This window comes from Protopterus annectens, chromosome 2.part0, assembly GCF_019279795.1.
Source record: "Protopterus annectens isolate FY-2018-M chromosome 2.part0, PAN1.0, whole genome shotgun sequence".
Lineage (NCBI taxonomy): Eukaryota > Metazoa > Chordata > Ceratodontiformes > Protopteridae > Protopterus > Protopterus annectens.
The window spans coordinates 684428903-684449463 of NC_056728.1; the positions used below are offsets into that span (position 1 = coordinate 684428903).

Below are 20561 nucleotides of genomic sequence, written 5' to 3' on the forward strand. Positions count from 1 at the left end.
AATATACATTATGCTTGAAACAGTAATACATCATTTACAGAATGCATCCCATTTCACAATATCACTGTCCTTTTCAATGACCGAATACAATGGCGTTATGTGAGGATCTAGAAATTAAACAAATTACTCATTACAGCATGTCTGCTCATTGCTTATGAGCTCAGACTTAGTACTACATTTAGTTACTGAAATTGTTAAACTGTAGGAATGTTGGTCATCTGACTGAATATTTTTTTTCATAGGAAAAAAGAAAACGACAGACAGAAATTGAACAGAGACGACAACAGCTAGAAGACCAGATCCTTCAGCTACAGCACTTCAGGGTAAGGGATTGAAGTCCATGAGGTGAATGTGGTTCAGCAATTTTTTTTATATGTATCAAATAGTGACAATATTGTTTCTTCAAGTGTTCTAAGCCACATCAGGGAAAATGGCACATTAAATGAAAGACTTCCTGACATCTCAGTAGCTAGCCATGTGAATCACAATTGTATTTATTTATTTATTTACTTATTAAACTTTTTATGCCCACCCCTGACTTTTTCATCCAGATGATGTTTTAATATGACTTTTTCCACTTGCATCCGACACCCCATGAGACGCCAGCTATGCCTTGTTATCTTAGCTGTATCCTTTTATGCTGAATGCCTCCTAACTTACAGGCAGAACCTAGTGGCAATGGTCAGCTCCCACTAATGCTGGTGAGTGTAGTATCTATGAGGAATCTTCAGTCAGAGGGTAGAACTCTCATGGTGACCATGGTATCCAAAAGGAGTGATCCCACTGAGGCTGGAACTCTCAGTAAAGGATTTAGCAGAGAAGAGGTGAGGTCTGTGGCAAATTGAGTTGTGACTATGACTACAATTACAAAAAATTATTTACAAATGAGTCATATGTTAAATGGACTGGGTTCCAAAATGAATTTTAGCAGTCAATGCCAAGAGAAGATCAATATATGCTGTTTATAATATGTGTGGATGTTAACAAGAAACGTTATAAACTTTAAATAATTTCATATCGGTTTATAGGATTCATCTGCAATTTTGTATTTCACATTCTGTAATTTCTTGACAAAACATCTAAATGATTTTACATATCTTCCAGCCATTGAAGGTGTTCTTTTTTTGTTATTATGAGTTAAACAATCATAACTGTTTAGTTGTTTAGCATTAGTTTTGCAGTATCATATTCTCTTTATGTAACTGGGCTAAAAACATTGTAAGTTCTAATGTTTTTGTTGCTACATATGTAATCTAAAGCGAGTTAGCTTAATTTTTATTTTGTTTGCAAACTGCATCCTGGTTGCATTCATGTACTTATATGCTTGAGTAAATAACCCAAAGGACTTTTTCTTACATCTAATTTATGAATTTTATGTACCTCACGTTTTAATTAGGTCATTAGTTTCTGCTGATTAAGTTAGTGCTTTTAATGCAATGGGGTGCTGAAAAGTTTTAAGCCTGACCAAGAAGGGAATGATGTGAAAGCATTAAACTTACAAGTTATTCAACATATTCTCCTTGAAGTTCAACTCACTTGGCACATCATGTCTAAAGTTTCTGTAACCCTGCCAAAAAATGTCTGAAGTCTGGTCACTGCTCCACTGTTGCACTCACCTCCGAGTCACTTGAAAATTGTCACCATTTCAAACTCTTTTTATGGTTTGGAAACAGGAAATAGTCAGATGGAGCAAGATTTGGTGAGTAAGGTGGATGGTCTATGTACTCAAATCCCAGTTTCATCAAAACATCCATCATTTTCCAGCCTTGTGATCAGGCGCATTGTCTTGCAAAAAGAGAACTCCTTTCTGCAGCTTCCATCTCCTTTTTTCTTTCAGTGCCTCCTTTAATTGGCATAGCAAGTTACAGTAATATTCTGCATTAACTGTTTGGCCCCTTGGAAAACTGTCAGCCATTGCAACACCTTCCTGATCCCAAAACACTATAGCACTTTGGCGTTGGTGACCCTGAGTGCCACCATTGCATTGACTGTTGTTTTTTCTTAGGATCATAGTGGTTTAACCATGTTTCATTAATAGTAACTAGTCATTCCAAAAGGTTGGCACCAGCTCGAAAAAATCACAGCCAATTCAACCTGGAAATGTCCACTCGGGTTCCCTATTAAATAAGCGAATGCTTAATATAGCAAACGCTGTTTAATCAACAGTGAAATGTCGAAACGGCAAAATCCCGAAGACACAAAACAGCGATTTTTTTTCCTAAGAGAAAAAAATCAGTGAGCAATTTTCAGGACTTTTCTGATTTCTGCACTGCAGTGCGATCTCAGAGTTGGTATATTTAAGTGGTGGTGGGGGGGCACCTCCCACTTTATTTTGAGTTTGTTTGTTTTTTTTGTTTTTTTTTTTCGGACCATTGATTTTTTTTCCCTGGGAATTTTGTGTTTTAATTTTTTTGGGTCGATTATACAGCGTCCGCTATTTTAAGCATTCTCTGTTATAATATAGACCCTCCACTCAATGTCTTTTCTAGTCAGCATTCAAACATTAGGGCACCCACTTGGTTGACAGCTTCTGCATACCCACCTGTTTGTGGATTATAAACCCAATGCATTCCATGGATATCTGTAGTGTCTCAGCAATTGTTTTAGATAATATTTGCTGATCTGCCAAAATCAGGTCATGGACATGATCAACAATTTTAGAAGTTGACAACGTTTGAGGCCTCCTAGACCTTGCTGCATCTTCAGTCTCAAAATCGTCATGCTGAAAGTTTGCACATCACTTCTTCACAGTTGAGCAAAAAGGGCACATGTCACTCACCATTTGCATTTGCATCATACATTCATGGATTTCCTTTGGAGCTTTCCTCTGCAGGAATAGGAACTTCTTGATGGCTTGGAGCGCTACACTGGAAAATTCCACACTTTTTGTTGATATGGTTCAAAACATAGTATTACAATTCTGCAAATTGGCACTTTACAAGATGAAATAACCTCTTTTCAGCTACAGAAGCAAAATAACACTCAGAATTTTTAAAGTTGGTTGCGCTTAGAACTTTTCGGTATATTGTTGTGGCAGTATACCAACAAAGGTGTCTAAAATAGTTTGTCAGATCTAGGGCACGTAACCAAATGACTCCATATAGGTTCCCCAATACTAAAGCTTTCCATCAAATGACCACATACATAGAATGTCCTTCCCCACTGACCACAAATCAAACCAACCCATCATTATTCTCTTATTAAAAGCCAGCCATCACTTGAAGCAGCAGATACAAAAATTAAGCAGGTGTCTTTGCAAGGGGACAATCATTCTTCAGCACTGCTACTTACATGTCCCACATTCGAAATCTAAAAACATGAATAAAGGCAAACCGTTGGTACTGTGTAATGCCAACTGCTTCTTCAGCATCATGCTTGTACAAGCTATGATTTGGTTAATGAAATATACAAAAAAGTCATCGAGTCAGCTGCCACTCAAAATTGCTGGCAGTAGTCAAGGTGCAATTCCTAATGTGCAAGTGACCCATTTAGTGGGTATAGGCATTTGCTGACTAGTTCCATAACAGTATGACTTGCATCACCCCCATGACGTGCTGGAATTTAAATCACTGTTGTACGGATTAATCTTTGTTTTTAGATCAAAGAATCCTAGCACTAAGATATCTTATACGTCTGCCTTGTATAACCAAAATTACACTTACCCAAATCTCTAATCACTGAGAAGACTTAACCTCTAATCACTGAAGCTACGAAACACCATCGCACTTTTGAATAGGGAAATGAACCACTTGGCCACCAGGGTGAACTTTGCCCTTTTCCCCAGTGTAGTGCAATCTCATTGTTGGTATATTTAGTTAGAGGAGTGTGAGGGGTGAAGGCCCCCACGTGGGGGATCTGGGGGGCAACTCCCCCCACTTGGGCAGGTTTAATTTGTATCCATGTTGTTATTTTGCCCCGGTGGCCAAGTGGTGTGTTTCACTATTCAAAAGTGCAGTGTTTCATAGCTTCAGTAATTAGAGGTTTAGGTGAAGTCATCTCGGTGATTAGAGATACTGGTAATTGTAATTTCGGTTATACAAGGTAGACTACTTCACTTGACCTAAATTTCATTTGACTGACACCCATTTGACCGACATCCAAATGACCTAAATTTCATTTGACCTAAAACTCATTTGACTGAGACCCATTTCACTGACAAGTAAGACATGGACTTGTGGGTTTTCCTTCGTCTGGGACTTGTTTGTGATTAAAAGAATTTTCTGTGTGGAGGCATGCATGAATGGGCTTGCCCTTGTTGAAGGTTGTGCATCAGGGCTGGTAACTCGACATGTAAAAATCCACTACCAAACATTAGCGGACCGGAGTTCTGCTGTGGCGACCCCTAACCGGGATAAGCCGAAAGACACAACAACTGTAACTTACATTGCTGACTGCTAGAACTCCAGTAGTCATGTAGAAAGTAATGTTGTAGTGTTTCTAAATGTGGGTTTTTCTATTTTCATTTTTATGGGAAGTATCTAAAGTAATTTGGCAAATGTTTTCTGCGTTCCCAGCAGTAGTGACAGCATGTATAGTACTGCAAGGCAAGTTAAAGGTATATGCCCTTTTCCCCACTGTAGTGTGATCCTGGAGTTAGTATATATATAATTACGTGGGGAAAGCACATCCCCCCCACCTAATTTGGTTGTACATTGTCCCATTTCTGGTAAGGGTTAGTTACTGGTGTTCTGTGTGCGCTTGTCTGTGGTTTAAGGTTTAGTAGGTTGCAATTCAGCATTGTTTCCAATAGTCATGCAGAAAGTAGTGTTGTAGTGTTTCTAAATGTGGGTTTTTCTATTTACATTTTTATGGGAATTATCTAAAGTCATTAAAGTAACCACACAACAGTGTTTTAAATTCCAACACATCATGGGGGTGGTGCAAGTCATACTGTTATGGAACTAGGGCCCCTACTGTTTTCTATCTTTATTAATGAGTTACATACTGTCATCCCTAATGTCACCTGCATTCAATACGCTGATGACTCCACCCTGGTTTGCTCAGCTACATCTCCCTCAGACTTGAGGTCTGCTACCCAGTCCATATTCAATACTGTGGAAAAGTGGCTGTCTGATCGGAGACTGTTATTAAACCCCAAAAAAAACTAAAATGTTACTGTTCTCTCCAACACATAGGTCTACTTCTTTTAACTTCACTATAAATGCAAAAGATGACACAATAATCTCCCCTGACCCCTCTACAAAACTAGTAGGTATCATTATTGCCAACAACCTAAAATTTGACCTACAAGTAAATCAAACTAGCAAGACCATCAATAAAAAACTTGGGTCTCTGTATAAAATTAAAGTCTTCCTAACCCCTCCAGCCAAGATTGCTATGGCTCGTTCTCATCTATTTTCTACACTGCTATACGCTTCCCCCCTTCTCTCCAATCTAAACAAGACTGTACTCGACCGACTGTAAACCTGGTATAATCACATTGCCAGATTTGCCACTGGGCTGCCTTTTAGGACACACCACTGTATCGACCTCAAACAGCTTGGGTGGCTTGAACTTCCCAATCTAATCCAATACAACCTTCTGATTATGGCCAATAAAATTCTCTGTAACCCAAATCATACACCAGCTCTTAGAAACATAATCACCCCCCATAACAATTCAAGATTGCTTCGATCCTCAAATAAACTATTAATTCAAACCATCAAAACTAACAATGCAGCTGGTGATGCCCTATTCGCAAACTCTACAAGTAGAGTTTGAACCTACTTCCAGCTGACATCACAATGCTCTCCTCCGTAGACCAGTTTAAAACCAAACTTAAACAACACTTGGCACTCAACTGGCTATGCCACTGTAATAAGCCTGACTAGATCTAATTAAGAAATGTTGAATAAACTAATAATCTAGTTACTGTCTATTTGTTCCCTATGTTGTAAACAGGGGTAACCTTTAACCTGTGAATGTGTCTATTCATGATTGTCTATGTATACTTTGTAAATATCTCTATATTGTTTCTATACTATTTACCTGGAGATTTTATTTTGTAATGCGTTTGTAATGTTTTCTACTGTATCTATTTATGCTGGAGCTCTTCTTCCCCAGGCCTCCACTGAAAATGGACATGTATCCAGTCGGACTATCCAGGTCAACAAATGTAAAATGAATAAATAAAAAATAAATTGTAAGCTGCCGGTGAAATGGGAGTCAGTCAAATGAGTTTTAGGTCAAATGAAATTTAGGTCAATTGGGTGTCAGTGAAATGGGTGTCATTCAAATGAAATTTAGGTCAAGTAAAGTAGATCCATATATATATATATATATATATATATATATATATATATATATATATATATATATATATATATATATATATATATATATATATATGTGTATATATATATATATATATATATATATAAATATATATATATATATATGTATATATATATATATATATATACACACACACACACACACACACACACACACACACACATACATATATATATATAATATATATATATATATATATATATATATATATATATATATATATATATATATATATATAGTCCCCCTTTATATGCCCGAATAACCACAAGCTCGAAATGCAATATGCCGAAACCAGAAACGACAAAATCCCGAAACTGCAAATGACTGACAACCATTCACCATGATCACATAAAAGCTCGAAAATAAAGTAAAACCTTTATTATCCCAGAATAATGCTTCAAAGCAAAAGAAATACAATGTAAATCCATTCATCCACATAGAGTCCTCATAACGTCTGTTAAAGCTTCAACATGTACTGCGATTGTCATACCGTACATCACATCTTTAGCAACCTTGCAATTCCCATCAGGAAATCCAAATCTGAGTAACTAGATCTGTTCCTCAAAACATGCTCAAATTTAGCATGACAGGTCACTACCTTTTGTTTCTTTGGTGAAGAAGGTGCGCCACAACTCATTCTAATTCTGAGCTCATCTACTCTATCCTGTTCTCTAGATAACACTGTCATAAGCATCTATAGGTCTGTTGCTCTATGGCCCAGTAATGACTTCAATCTATGGTACCATGCCTCCACGCTGTTTTGTGTGCGAGGCAAAAACAACATATTTAATTCATCCACATTCCAAAACGAAATGGGAAACAATGGGGGAAACCTGGAAAATCCAGTAGTCCTAGTGCAAAACATTTGAACTTTTCCCAGCATATACCACTCAGAAAAGTACTTCAACACTTCATTGCCATCAGCTGGAAACACAGCTTTTAGTTAATCAAATGCACATAATACATCAGATTCAGGTAAAAAAATCTACTGCCAATCATTAGCGGACCGGAGTTCCGCTGTGGTGACCCTTTACCGGGAAAAGCCGAAAAGACAAACAACATGAGATTCAGGTACAAAAGCTAAAGCGATGAGACACTTGACATGCAACTGAAAAGAAAGTCTGTGTTATACAGATGTGAAAGACCTAGCTGTTGCACCTTTCTCCAAATGTTTTGGGAGAAGTGAAACAAACAACCTTTAGGTTTTACACCTTGCAGATTTAACAGAATACTCTTCCTGGCTGCTACTTCAAAATCACTCAATATGTATTTGACAGACACCTCAAAGCCTTGCTCATCCATTAAACATAAAACACAACTCCACATAAAGTTGTAACATTTGAGAGACTTTCTGCTCATTATACAATACAGCAAAGGTATGTTCTTATGAAAACCTCCGTATCTAATCAAACCATGAATACTGTACAGTTGACGGCACATTATACCTTTATAAAAGAACGTACCGTCAACAAGCCAAATAGTAGCTGTGCTTAGATCAAGCAGATTTTGTGTAGTTGAAAAGACTACCACCGCTGTTTTTGTAGCAGTATCTACTATGCACTTACTAAGAAACACTCCCGATTTACATGGAAACACTGTAACATCAATATCTTCCAACTTTTCAATATGGAAACTGCTGTATTTTAACTTAGAATGACACATCTTACCAACTTTTTGAACAAGTGTTTTGTGAGTAGGTAAATTGGGAGCTATCACATTAGATGTTGATGCTAAAACATCATCAACTATTAAACAGGGAGTATCCCTGGAATTATCAGCTTTCTACTTTAACGAGTGAGACATTTTATACTGCTCAACTTCGACCGGATCTCCAGGATGTTAAGTGCTGAACAGATTTTAACAGCCTTTCCCCGTTAGGCACAGTTAAAGCAACAGCCCTACCTCTACATTTCTCATCACATTTATACTTGCAGCACCAGTATGTTTTATCACAATATATTTTCTCTCTGTGTAACATGTACCCATCTAAAAGGAGTATAGGAGCTCCTTTCTGAGATGATACAGTCACATATATTTCACCAATCATGCCAGGAGAACTGCGGGATTCTTCTGCACTTTCCATTTGTCACCGCTTTCCATACAGTTTCTTCCTTTTGATTTTCGCGCTTTTGGGTTTCCGGTGTTTCATCTTTATGGTCTCGGCTTATTGCATTTCGAGCTTGTGGTTATTCGGGCATATGAAGGGGAACCATATATATATATATATATATATATATATATATATATATATATATATATATATATATATATATATACACATTACACATATAAATATATAAATATATATATATATATATATATATATATATATATATATATATATATATATATACATTTTATATATATATATATATATATATATATATATATATATATTTATTAGCGGACCAGAGTTCTGCTGTGGTGACCCCTAACTGGGAAAAGCCAAAAGACACAACAACATATATATATGTATACACATGGGTCCCCTTCAGTAGATCGAACGTTTATAAGTTCGAACCACATATGGCCGAGACCATATGTTCGAACTTGTAAAAGTCCAAACTGACTGAATGGAGATATCCATACAGAGTGGAAAGGGAAGATTTCCCATTTCTGCAATGTAGTGCGATCTCGGAGTTGGCATATTTAAGTAATGGGGGTGTGGGGGGGTGCAGGGGGGGTGTAGCCCCCCCTGCTATAGACGTTTAGTTTTGTGTTTTTTGGTTTTATGTGGTTTTACATCAGTGTTCGAACTTTTACGAGTTCGAACATATGGTCTCGGCCATATGTGGTTCGAACTAGTAAAAGTTCGATTTATAGTAAAAGTTCGATCTACTGAAGTATATATACATATATATATATATATATATATATATATATGTATATATATATATATATATATATATATATATATATATATGTATATATATATATATATATATATATATATATATATATATATATATATATATGTCCAAACGAAAGGGTAGAAAGGTCAGGCAAACAAACCATTTAGTAAAAACTGCATAAAAAATTCAGCCAAGCTAGATTTTCCATTGTGTGATACCTGAAACCTCCTGTAATTGAGGACATGGGATATATGCAAATGACTCCTTAAGAATATCAGGTGATTCCACTACATGGCTCCTGAATGTCCACATAACCATAAATACTTAAAAACTAAAAACGTCATGGGCATTCAGAAGCCATGTAGAGGAAACACTTGATGCCCTTAAGGGGTCATTTACATACATCCCATGGGCCTCTGTTACAGGTTTAAGGTATCACACAGTGAAAACTCTAGCTTAGCTGGGTTTTTCTTGCCTGTATGCCATATTCATTATGGATGATCGTAATCAATGAGCTGACATTCATTGTTACAAAAATAAACTGGGCAGTCTCATTCACAGAATGCCACTGATAAAGTTGTTTTAAAAAGTCATTATTATCACAAATATAACTTCAAAGATTTTTTTAACAAGGGTTTTAATTGTTCTTCTAGGAAAATGAAATGGCCTCAGTAACCCACGCCCTCCCAGATACGATAGGTTGCATCAGGGGGGGCTAACAACATATAAGAAGGGGAACAGTTCACATGTAATATCATCTTGTACCTGAAGCTCATAAATGACATCATTAACCCTGCGTATTATGTTTTTCACATTACTCCTATTAAAATGTACTTGGATCATTAAAAATAATTGCATAGACTGTTTATATTTTTCACTATTCGTTATAATTATGGCACTCCCTTTATCTGCCTATTTAGCATGCAGCATACAGGTTGTGAGGGAATATTTATGTAAGAACTCTCTTAGCTCTTAGAAGTTGTACTAACAACTAATGTTTTCCTATTTGGAGAGCAGCTGTGTACCAACAAGTATTGTTGCTATGGGTACATCAATAGCAAGTACTTATTCTAGCATAGCCCTATATGAATGGAAGAGTGTGCATGTATTTAGTACAACAAATAATTATACTGATGAAATTCTATTTTATAAATGCTTTGTTGACAATATTTTTTTGGTTTGGAAGGGTGATGAAATTGAACTACATGAATATATTTGATTCTTGGAAACTACTACAAATTTCCCGAGATTTAAGATGAAATATTCTAGAACAGAGATTTGTTTTTTGAATATAGCATTAAAAATACTGATTGTCTGACATCATCGAATATCTATAGGAAGGAAGTTCAGGCTAGCAGATTTCTTTATAGTTACAGTATGCATCCTGGTCATGTTTTTAAAGGGGTAGTTAAAAGCCAATATATGAAAGTGAGTAGACTGAATACAGATGCAATATTATGTAACCAGCAGTCAGATATGTTAAGACAAGAACTTCAAATGTGCGGCTATGATGAAGGTCTTTTGAATGAAGCACCTGTGTAACTAATGAAACAGAAGGTAGAGCCAAACCATATTTTTCATCAGAACATCCACAGACTAACCAAAGTCGTAATAATAACATTAAGTTTAGGTATATATGAAATACAGTGTTAATACTGGTGGTGTTGCTAATATTATATGGAGAAACTGGGACATACTAACTGCTATGCCAAAACTGAATAAAATAATGGGTGCATCTCCCATTTTTACTTTTAAGAAATGCACTAATCTGAAACAGAAAATATGCTTTAAGGAAATGCATAAAATGAAGGACCGATCCACTTGAAGTAAAAGAAAAGGTACTGTTCCATGTTATAATTGTGTTTTTTGTAAACACATTGATCCTTCTGTTACTTTTGCGCATCCACAAGCAGCACATATTTATGAATTTGATTGTTTGGCTACTTTCAATACCAAAAATCTGGTTTAATTAACTGTGTGCGTGGCAGGCTCTTGTTTCTGTATAGGTAAATCTAATAGAAAATTTAAGGAAAGAATTTCGGAGCATCTTTCAGAAATTACTAGGAATATGCGTACTAATTCCTTGGCTAAGCACATTTATGACAATGGTATAGACCATGCATTTAAATTTAGAGTAATACAAAGGATATTTTTAACATAAAAGGTGGTGATGTTCTAAATGCCACTAAACTAGCTGAATACACTTGGATTTTAAAACTTCAGGCTGACCGTGCACCTGGTTTCAGTTAGTTTACCTGTATTAAAACAAAAAACAATGAAACTGAAGTGAATGTTGTTATTGACTGCCTTTATCTGTTGTGTTTTTTTAATTTGCTTTTGAATGTACTTTTTATATGCATCACTGTGTCTTTAAACTTTAGGTTTTCTGTATAACAAGCTGAGCTCTTACTGAGTGATGGGATCATGCCCAACTCTGTATTTGAATTGTGTTTTATATGCATTGAGGAAGGGACTATTCCTGAAAGCTCTACTATTTGTATTTGGATTAAAATATGTGAGTTTTTTTTTTTATTTCTGGTGCTGAGATCCATTTTTTATTGGTTTTACTTCATGTTGATGTTGTCTAATGTCGAGACAGTTAAGTAAGGTTGGAGGGGTGAGAGTATTTATGTGGGTGTATTTGAGTTAGGGCTATGGCTGGGAATAAGTGAAGGATGGGTAATGTATGATTGTGAATGTGTGTATTTCAGGGTTAGGGCCAGGGTTAGGTTAGGGGATAGATACAGTGTTATTTATCTGTGGTTGTGAATGTTTGTGTGTCTAAGTGTGTCTTATGTAGTGGTAGCGATACAGGAAAGCTTTTATGAAGGCAAGGAGTAGGGTTAGATTTGAGGGAAGGGTAAGCATTAGGGTTAGGCTCAGTTGTATAAAAGAAAATGTATTTGAAAACAAGTCAGATGCAATCTGTATTTAATTCTTGTTAAAAATCCTGACAAATAAATAATCTCTTCTTGAAAGGATATCTGTTCTAACAACATACATTTTTTTGTAGTTGCACTACTAGAGAGATTATCTCTTGCCATTTCAACAGCTATCGTTATTTGTGATACAAATGCATTGCATGTTTAAGTGCCTCTTGGTGTTTAATATACACAAATGGCAACTAGATGGATACTCACTCATGACATACAGTAGAGCAGTATTTGGAATTAAGTCTGTAAAACCAAAATTAGCTCTAAGATATCAGAGCCATCTCCAAATGAATATGTGAGGCCATTTGTTTGATGTTTGCTATCCCTGTGTGTTTTATGATTGGTCAAGTCAAGAATGTTCTCCTTCCTAGCCTGCCCATCAGTACATACATGCATGTGTCTGTGGCATTTTGTGTGTAGCTGATTATGCAACTAGGCTACTTCCATGATGGTTAGTGAAAAACCAAGCAGTAAAATTTTGCTTAAGCAGAAAGACTATGTGTAAAGTCCACATACTGTGATGTTTCTCTGCATTTCCACTTTTTCTTACACTTCTTCCCATTTTTGTTATCATGGACCCTGTAATGCAGTTAATTTTCCAGATGTTTCTTTTCCTTTTCTACTGCATGTGCCGATGATGTAGAGCACTGCAGGCTGTCACTATATAGTGGTGCCAACTTTTTCAGAATATCCAGAACTACCTGGATCTGGTACTGGGTTATTCAGGCTGAAAGAGTATCTGCCCTTACAAAAAGTATTTGGTTGACTTCTTACAGCAAGTTTAGAAGAGACAGAATATGTTTGAAATTTCATTTATTGAAATCCTGGATCCATGTTAGATTAACTGTTTAGAGGCTGCTTTCGTAACATTGAGAGATAAAGCCCAAACTACAACCCAGGTGACTTGAGTCCAATTAGTGGCTCAGACAACTGATGGAGTGACACCAAGAATGGACATACCTATCCAGGAGGGGTGGGGAGGGATATGCTGGGCATCACCCATTGAACCCTGGTGATGTCTGGGTTTCAAAGGAACAGATGCCATGTTGAGAGGACATAGATACAGGGTGAGATGTGGTTACCCTTCAGCTGGGGAGGAACACCAACCCAAAGTGGCTCTCCCTGTTGCCTTCTCAGTCTGCAAGATGGTTCCCACAAATAGAGGTAGGGAAACTAGGAGGGGGGATCTGGCCATACCAAAATGACCCCGCTTGTGTTGATGGGGCAGCCTCAGTGCAGGTCCTCTGCCAATATGTAAGACTCTGCTGGTGAGGGGAATACTGTAAATCTATCAGGGATGTGACTTCTGTCTGAGATAATTGGACTGTTGGAGGCGATCTGATGGTCACCTTATATGTAAGAAAAAAATACAAAAAAAAGATTAACTGTTTAGAACTAACCTTTGGTCATGAATGAAACAAATGCAAATATAGTTTACTATACAGATAACTTTTCTGTTAACGGTTTTTCCATGATTCATTTACATTCCCTCATACTCACTGAGTCATGTATGCATCTGCTTTTGTCTTCTGGAACTCAGTTTCCTCCTCTGTTACTTGAATCACCACTCATAAGTAGTTGCAACAACAATTTCTTGCTGAATTCCTTCTTCCACTTCCACACATTCCATTAAAACACTTGCGTTGGAATGCCAGAATGAAATATGAGCCTTTCATTATCTTTTTAGACAGGTCTTAGGGGACCTTGGAGCATAGCTTATCTTTGTAATCCTTGCTATTAGTAATTGTATGTGTCACTTCAAGTACTATCTAGAATAATCCCTTTTACACCTGCAACCATTTGTAGTTTTCTCTGTTATTTCACATTCCAAATAGTGGCCATGTTCTTTTTTATACTACCCCCCCCCCCCCCCCCGCCAAGTGTAATACATGACAGGTACCAACCGTCAGGAAAAAGATGATCTTCTTTCATGAGCATAAAGGATTTTTCAATATCTCTTAGTTTATGATTTGTATTCTTTTAACATAAACTGATTATCTGATTATATGCTCTTTGTCATATCACTTTGGTATGATAGATGCAAAGTCATGTACTCATTTCCATCCCAGTCTGACCCTGTACTTTTTTATCATTTGTAGGCAGTTTTTGGCAACATGTAATAGCTTTCTACAAAACTCAAATGCATTTTCCTTCCAGTTAAATCTCTTCCTTGCATTTGTGGTCTGCATTTTCTGATAAAGTGATAAGCCTTTATACCTCATAGATATTCCCTTAGCATTTTATCTCACTGTTCAAACCCCCACAAACACACACTCTGTCCCTCATCCCCCCTTTTCCAAATAAGTGTATTCCTAGCATAGTCATTTCAAGAATCACCATTTTCTTTCACTGCTCGGTGAGCTTGGTCCTTTAAACAGATTTTCAAATTTTCTGGGCAGCTGTAATAGAATTACTCTAACCTCATCATGTCCTGCAACTTTTCAACAGTTGTAGCAATCAGTCTGCCCACCATCATTTAAAACCTGTAGGTGTTACATTGACATACTCCTCAAGGCACATATCAAAGCCTCTTCTCAGTTCATGAAACCCTTTATATTCATTTTTAAGTTAAATCATATTTTCCATAATTTTGCTTTTAGACTTTTATTGTTACTGATGTTATTCCAGTCTGTATAGCTTATGAAACCTCAGGTTTTATTAGGAGAAAATTAATGGTAACTAGAAATTCTAAAGGTATAAATTTTAACTTCCTTTGTAGTCGGCCATCATTTCAGAGTGCTTTAATCCATAGTCTGAAAGTCCCTGATTCCCTCTGTCTGCTTGCTCCTTCTCAACGCATTAATCTTAACTTTAATTTCTCTAACTAAATGAAGTACCATCTCCCCAGCTCCTGAAATCAGTTCTGTCCGCATGTTGATTTTCTCTAGATTCCTCCAGCAGTAATGTTCCATTGAATTCAAGATCAGGATTTGTTATGTCTCTGTAATTCAAGATATGGGAGAGTAATCTCCAAAGTACCTGTAAAAATATCTTATAGCCTAAAATATGTATTGGTTTCTCTTTGATTCCACTTCAGAATGAGGCTACTAGTTTGAGTATTACAGTTACCTATCATAGTGTTAGCCTTTGTTAGTGTACCATTACATCTGGTCTGTAGAATAAAATAAGTAAATGTTGCCTTTTAAAATACTGTTTTTATTATCAATGTGTACTGGTATAATCAAAGTTTGGTAGCTTATCTTGTCTTGACTTTGCACTCAGAATTTTAAAACCTCTGCCAGAACCTATCTACAACCACACTCCTACAGAGACAAGAAATGTTCAGTTTACCACAGAGTTTTGGCTTAGGGAGTTTTAATTACCTCTTAGCTCACAGTTGCCATAGTGACCATTCTAATGTAGTAAATGACACCCCCAGCAGTCACAATGGCCATGTTTAATATCTCCTTGCACACTGTAAAAGAGCAAACAGTGGCCAAAAGTTAATTAAAATAAATTGAACTAAAATAAATAAAAAAGCTTCCTCCATTTGGAACTAAAAGAAATGATTTATTGGATATCACTTAAGCATCAGACCAATCGACCCTCTTAATTCATATTCAACTTCTTTCAAAAATAAAAATAAGGAAATATAATGTTAGAAGTGTAATAGACAATAAAGTTATTCATGTGACACAATGTAAAGACACCCCTAATGCTGAGATGTCTATCTAAGGTTGAATGGTGACCAGCATTAAGTTTAACCTGCTGAAGCAGTTCATCCTTTTCCAAAATACTATCAAAGTCACCACGTCAGCCGTTTCCAATGACCTGTTCTACTATAATAAATAAGTAATTAAAACTTTTTTAAAATTCCCATACTCTAAAGAGTGTTTGTGAGGTGTATTAGTATTTTTCATGGCAGCACATGCTGATTTACATGCTCTGGCAGCCTCTGCATGCTTTTTCCCATGCTGAAGCTGTTGTAACTGAATCATGTTGCTACAAACAGCACCCCTTAAGACAGGCATGTAAACGTTCGTTTGGTACTGATTACAGTTTTGCATGATGGTAACATAAGGCCAGGTACACTGTTAACATATTTACAGTCATCGTGAAGACCACAGGGATATGTTTCAGCTCCTTTATTGGTGGTATTGAGATGTTCTCAAAGTTTGTTCTCCAACAAACTGCTTAGATTTATACATATCTTATTAGCAAATAATGGTGTATCACCTGTTAGAGGCACCAACATTTACTGTCCTACCATAATCCTTCAACTGTTACAATGTATTTTCTCATGGAATTCCATTGGCATAATTCAACTGATGTCCAGTCATTCAAGTTGCACTTACAATACCCTTGCACGGTGCTGTGCTGCCATTTTAGCCAGTGGGTGTACTACTTACAATAATACTAAGTCAGGCCTTATAGAAGAGAGCGAATACCAGTAGTTATTTTAGTTACCAGTTCACCTTAGTGAAGTCCCTTACTGCACCTCTATAATGTCTGCCCTAACATTATAAGAACAGAAAAAATAAGAAAATGTAGCTCCCTTGCTTGAATTTAAAATGCATCTGCTGCACAGATATAAAAAAAAAAAAAAGTTTTTTTTTTGTTAGTGGTTTAAAAACACAAGTTTAACATAAAGTATAGAACCTAAGCATTAGCCACATACCTGTCAACTATACAGATTTTCGCAGAATGTCTAGATTTTTGCTTCATCTAATCCTCAAATTAAACTGTGAACTTAGGAACATAATAAGAATTACCAAGGTCAAATTTGAGATAAAAATAGTAATTCAAGCCAAGGATAACCAAAAGGCCTTCTTCAGCTGTATCTGCAATCTCAAGGCAAATACACAGCAGTGGTCTCTGCTAATTGTAAATGGTGTCACTTATGTGTAATGTATGGATATAATAAATATAGTAGCTGACAAATTCAGCTAAAACTTCACAATCGCTCTTCCACACAGTAATCTTGCAATAAATATTAGGAAACCATATAGCCCTAGCTAATACACAGGACTATGTCCTGTAGATGCTTTTAAAGGTAAAGAATATGGCTTCTATGGCCCCCGATTATCCAAGGATGCTTTCTAAATAGAATAAAACAAGATATTTATGTTCATAAGAACACTTTTCAACATCAGCCTCCAACTTGGTTTCATACCAATTGAATGGAGGACTGCAATAGTAATATCTCTGCACAAGTGGGGACCATCCACTGACACAAGCAATTACTGTCCTATAAGTCTGACCAGTCTCATATGTAAAGTCATGGAAAGATTTATAATGGAACCAATCGATAATAACATCAGAAACATCCAAACACTTGACCCATCATAATTGTGTTTTGTCAAGGGTAGGTCATGTCTCCTTAGCCTAGTGGACTTTCTTGAAAAAGTCATGAAATTAAAGGATGAAGGGAAGATTGTACCCACTGCCTGCCTTGACCTGACCAAGGCCTTTAATATTATACCACATTCAAGCATTGTGGATAACCTTGCCAAACTTGGAATAAACCCCTACATCACCCAATGGATTAGAAAGTGTCTCACTGATAGGATACAGGAAGTCAGGATAGGGCTTGCCACCTCATTAAAAAGACCTTCTGTGAGCCTGGTCCCACAGGTCACTGTTCTGGGGCATCTACTTTTCTGATGTCAAATCAAATATCTAGGGCCAATAGTTAGACCACGTTTGTGAATGACTGCAAGCTAGGAGCGGTCACTGAATCCCCCAAGACTCAGTGATTCTACAGGATGGCTCATTTCAAAGAAATAACTGGTATCAGAATCATGGACCAAAATTAAATACCTCAAAGTGCATCATTGTGTCCTTTGGAAAATTGACTACCATGACAGTTATCACATTGAGACTATGCCCCTAAGAGTAGACCCAGTAGTCAGGGATTTGGTCACTTACATTGACAGTGACCTGGCTTTCGACAAACACATGTCCATTGGCGTAAGCAAGTCCTTCTATATTGTGCAGTTCATAAATAAAGGAATAGCATCTAGATGCAGAGAGGTCATTGTCCACTTTATTCAGCTCTCATTAGGTACATCATAGAATACAATGCCCCCTTTGTTATGTAGCTGTCCAGGCACCTGCAACAACTGCAGCATCCACAGAGGTTCCTTACAAAAAGAATAGTGGGCCTAAGGTACATAACTTATATTCACTGCCTCAAAAGTCACTTGGAAAACTTGGTCTCATACAGACTACTGTACCTATGCCTGCCTTATAAGGAATCCACAGACCCAACACTGATGGACCTAGTGTACAACCACAAGGCAAATGGTATTAGAAATACACGGTCCAGAGACATCAATTTGTAATCGGAATGTTCTGGAGGCATGGGCATTTATACTAGAGGATATGTAAAACAATGACCTTCTTTTAAGGGTATTTGGACCAGTGAATGGGAAATAGGAACTTTACTCCAAGACTAACCTCCCCTATCCTCCTAATGGACAGAGATGGTGCTTAAATACCCTACCTTACAGTAGGGACCCCTAATCCACTGAAGGCAAGACCCAAAAAAACATTTCCTCTACAAGTGAGAAGTATTTACATATAGCTATGTCAATGGACATTCAACACTTATGGAATAATACAACTGATGACAAACTAGAAGCTTGGCTAAGCTGAAAATGTCCCATCAGAAACAATAATCTGGCATTCACCTATGAGCCCTAGTGAGCCAGAAAAGAACTGCAGTTGCACCTTACTACACTATGAAACAACAGTATACTGTATGCTATCAGACAGTGGGTTGGTAAAATCAAATGGAAAAGTCTAGATTAACTTTCTTCTAAATGATCTCAGTGCATTGAAGTAGTCAGAGAATACATGGAGGTGACTGCATGTATCACTGAAGGTAAGAAACATAGATATCATCCTTAAAATAGACTGCTTCTCAGTGACAGTATTACTCAATGAAAGCATGTATTCTGCAATAGCCAGTGACCAAAGACCATGTCTTTCCACAATAAACTTGAGTGTGTGTACCTTAAAGTCAGCTTGTTTCAATGCCATATCATATATTGTCCCAATGTATAATAAGATACACTAACGAAATGCCACACTGCATTGCCAGTGAGAGTGATAGTGATAGCCATGATGATGACAGGAAGGCGTTTCTAAAGCACATTTAAATTTTAATACACCTGCACAGTCCGACATTGTCCTGCATTGTGCACAGGTGCCTTAAATTGCTATTTGTTGTAAATAATCTGAAAAAGTAAGCAATACCAAGTAACATGGTACTTTATTACTGCATGGAGAATATATATGAAATTAGAAAATGTACAGACACATTTTAATACAAAACATGATATTAAGGGGAATAATATATAAAGTGGATATTAATAAAAACACAACAAAATAAAATGAAATATTTAATTCTATGCATTTTTCTAGTAATTGTGCGGGTGGTCTGATTAAAGCTGGCATTAGTAAGCTTAAGGCACTTCAGAATCTGGCATATATTTTTTAATGATCTCATGAATATGTACTTTTGATTCAATGCATATCTTTCTCTTGCTAACATATATCTCTTTTTATAATGTTAGTATATTATTTGATGGGTTCAAAAATTAAAAGGAATAGATCCATATTGATGTAGCACACTGTTCCTCATCAGGTGCTAGAGTCAGGAAGGGTAGCGGGCCTTAAAATCACATGAAGGAGACATTTCTAGAACACGGTAATAATTCCTAAGTAGTCACATCCAGTGTAATACCCTTGAGCACCTTGCCGTGACTGATGACTGAAAGACCTAATGATATTTTATTTACTCTTCAGGCATTTCTTGACAGCATTCTTGTCTATAAAAACTATTTAGGGAAAAGGAAAGGTTTCTATTTTGGTAAAACAATAGCAGTATTAAAATGTCAATGTTCTTCAGACAGTAAGAATGAACGTATGGTTCTACAAATCCTTTCGTTTCAGGTAATAAAGTGGCTAAAAATCCAAATTTTATACATCATTTACTGAATGGAAAATGACATGAATACCTTCAGGGTAACTTTCATATTTACATTGTTCATTACAATCATATACAAGTACTGTCTGACTAACCATAGCAAAAGTACTGAAAACAGTTAAACATCCATATACTGAAGTCTTAAAAAAATTTAAAAATGAAATATATACAAGATAGTACAGATTTACTGTTATAATGTTACAACATAAATACATTTCAAATGTAAACATAATCTGAAATTAATTTAACTGCAATGCAAATTAAACTATGAAGTAATTTAATTTGCATCCTCTAGTTATTAACTTGTTAGTTAAATGTTGACAACTTCTGATTCTCTGGACTAAAACGAATGGGCTACCAGCTTGTCTTCGCTCCACCAGAATGACAGCACACGGTATCCTCAGACAGTGTAGTAACTGCATGATGTTTACAGACAATAAACACTTACTCAGCAAGATGCATTCGATTTGGAAGAGATGCAAGTACTTAAATAACATGGAGGCAACTCTTGCAAAAAAAAAAAAAAAAACAGTCTGACCGTAGCTCTCA

General features: G+C 36.4%; 1 protein-coding gene across 3 annotated transcripts in view; it reads left to right on the forward strand.

Moving 5' to 3' along the window:
* LOC122793190 (paralemmin-2-like) overlaps positions 1-20561 on the forward strand; it is a 1494700-nt gene that overhangs the window by 430260 nt on the left and 1043879 nt on the right. For all 3 annotated transcript variants that reach the window (XM_044061016.1, XM_044061018.1, XM_044061019.1), the window contains exon 2: positions 243-323. In XM_044061016.1, the coding sequence (XP_043916951.1) occupies positions 243-323 (81 nt within the window). The remainder of the gene's footprint in view (positions 1-242; positions 324-20561) is intronic.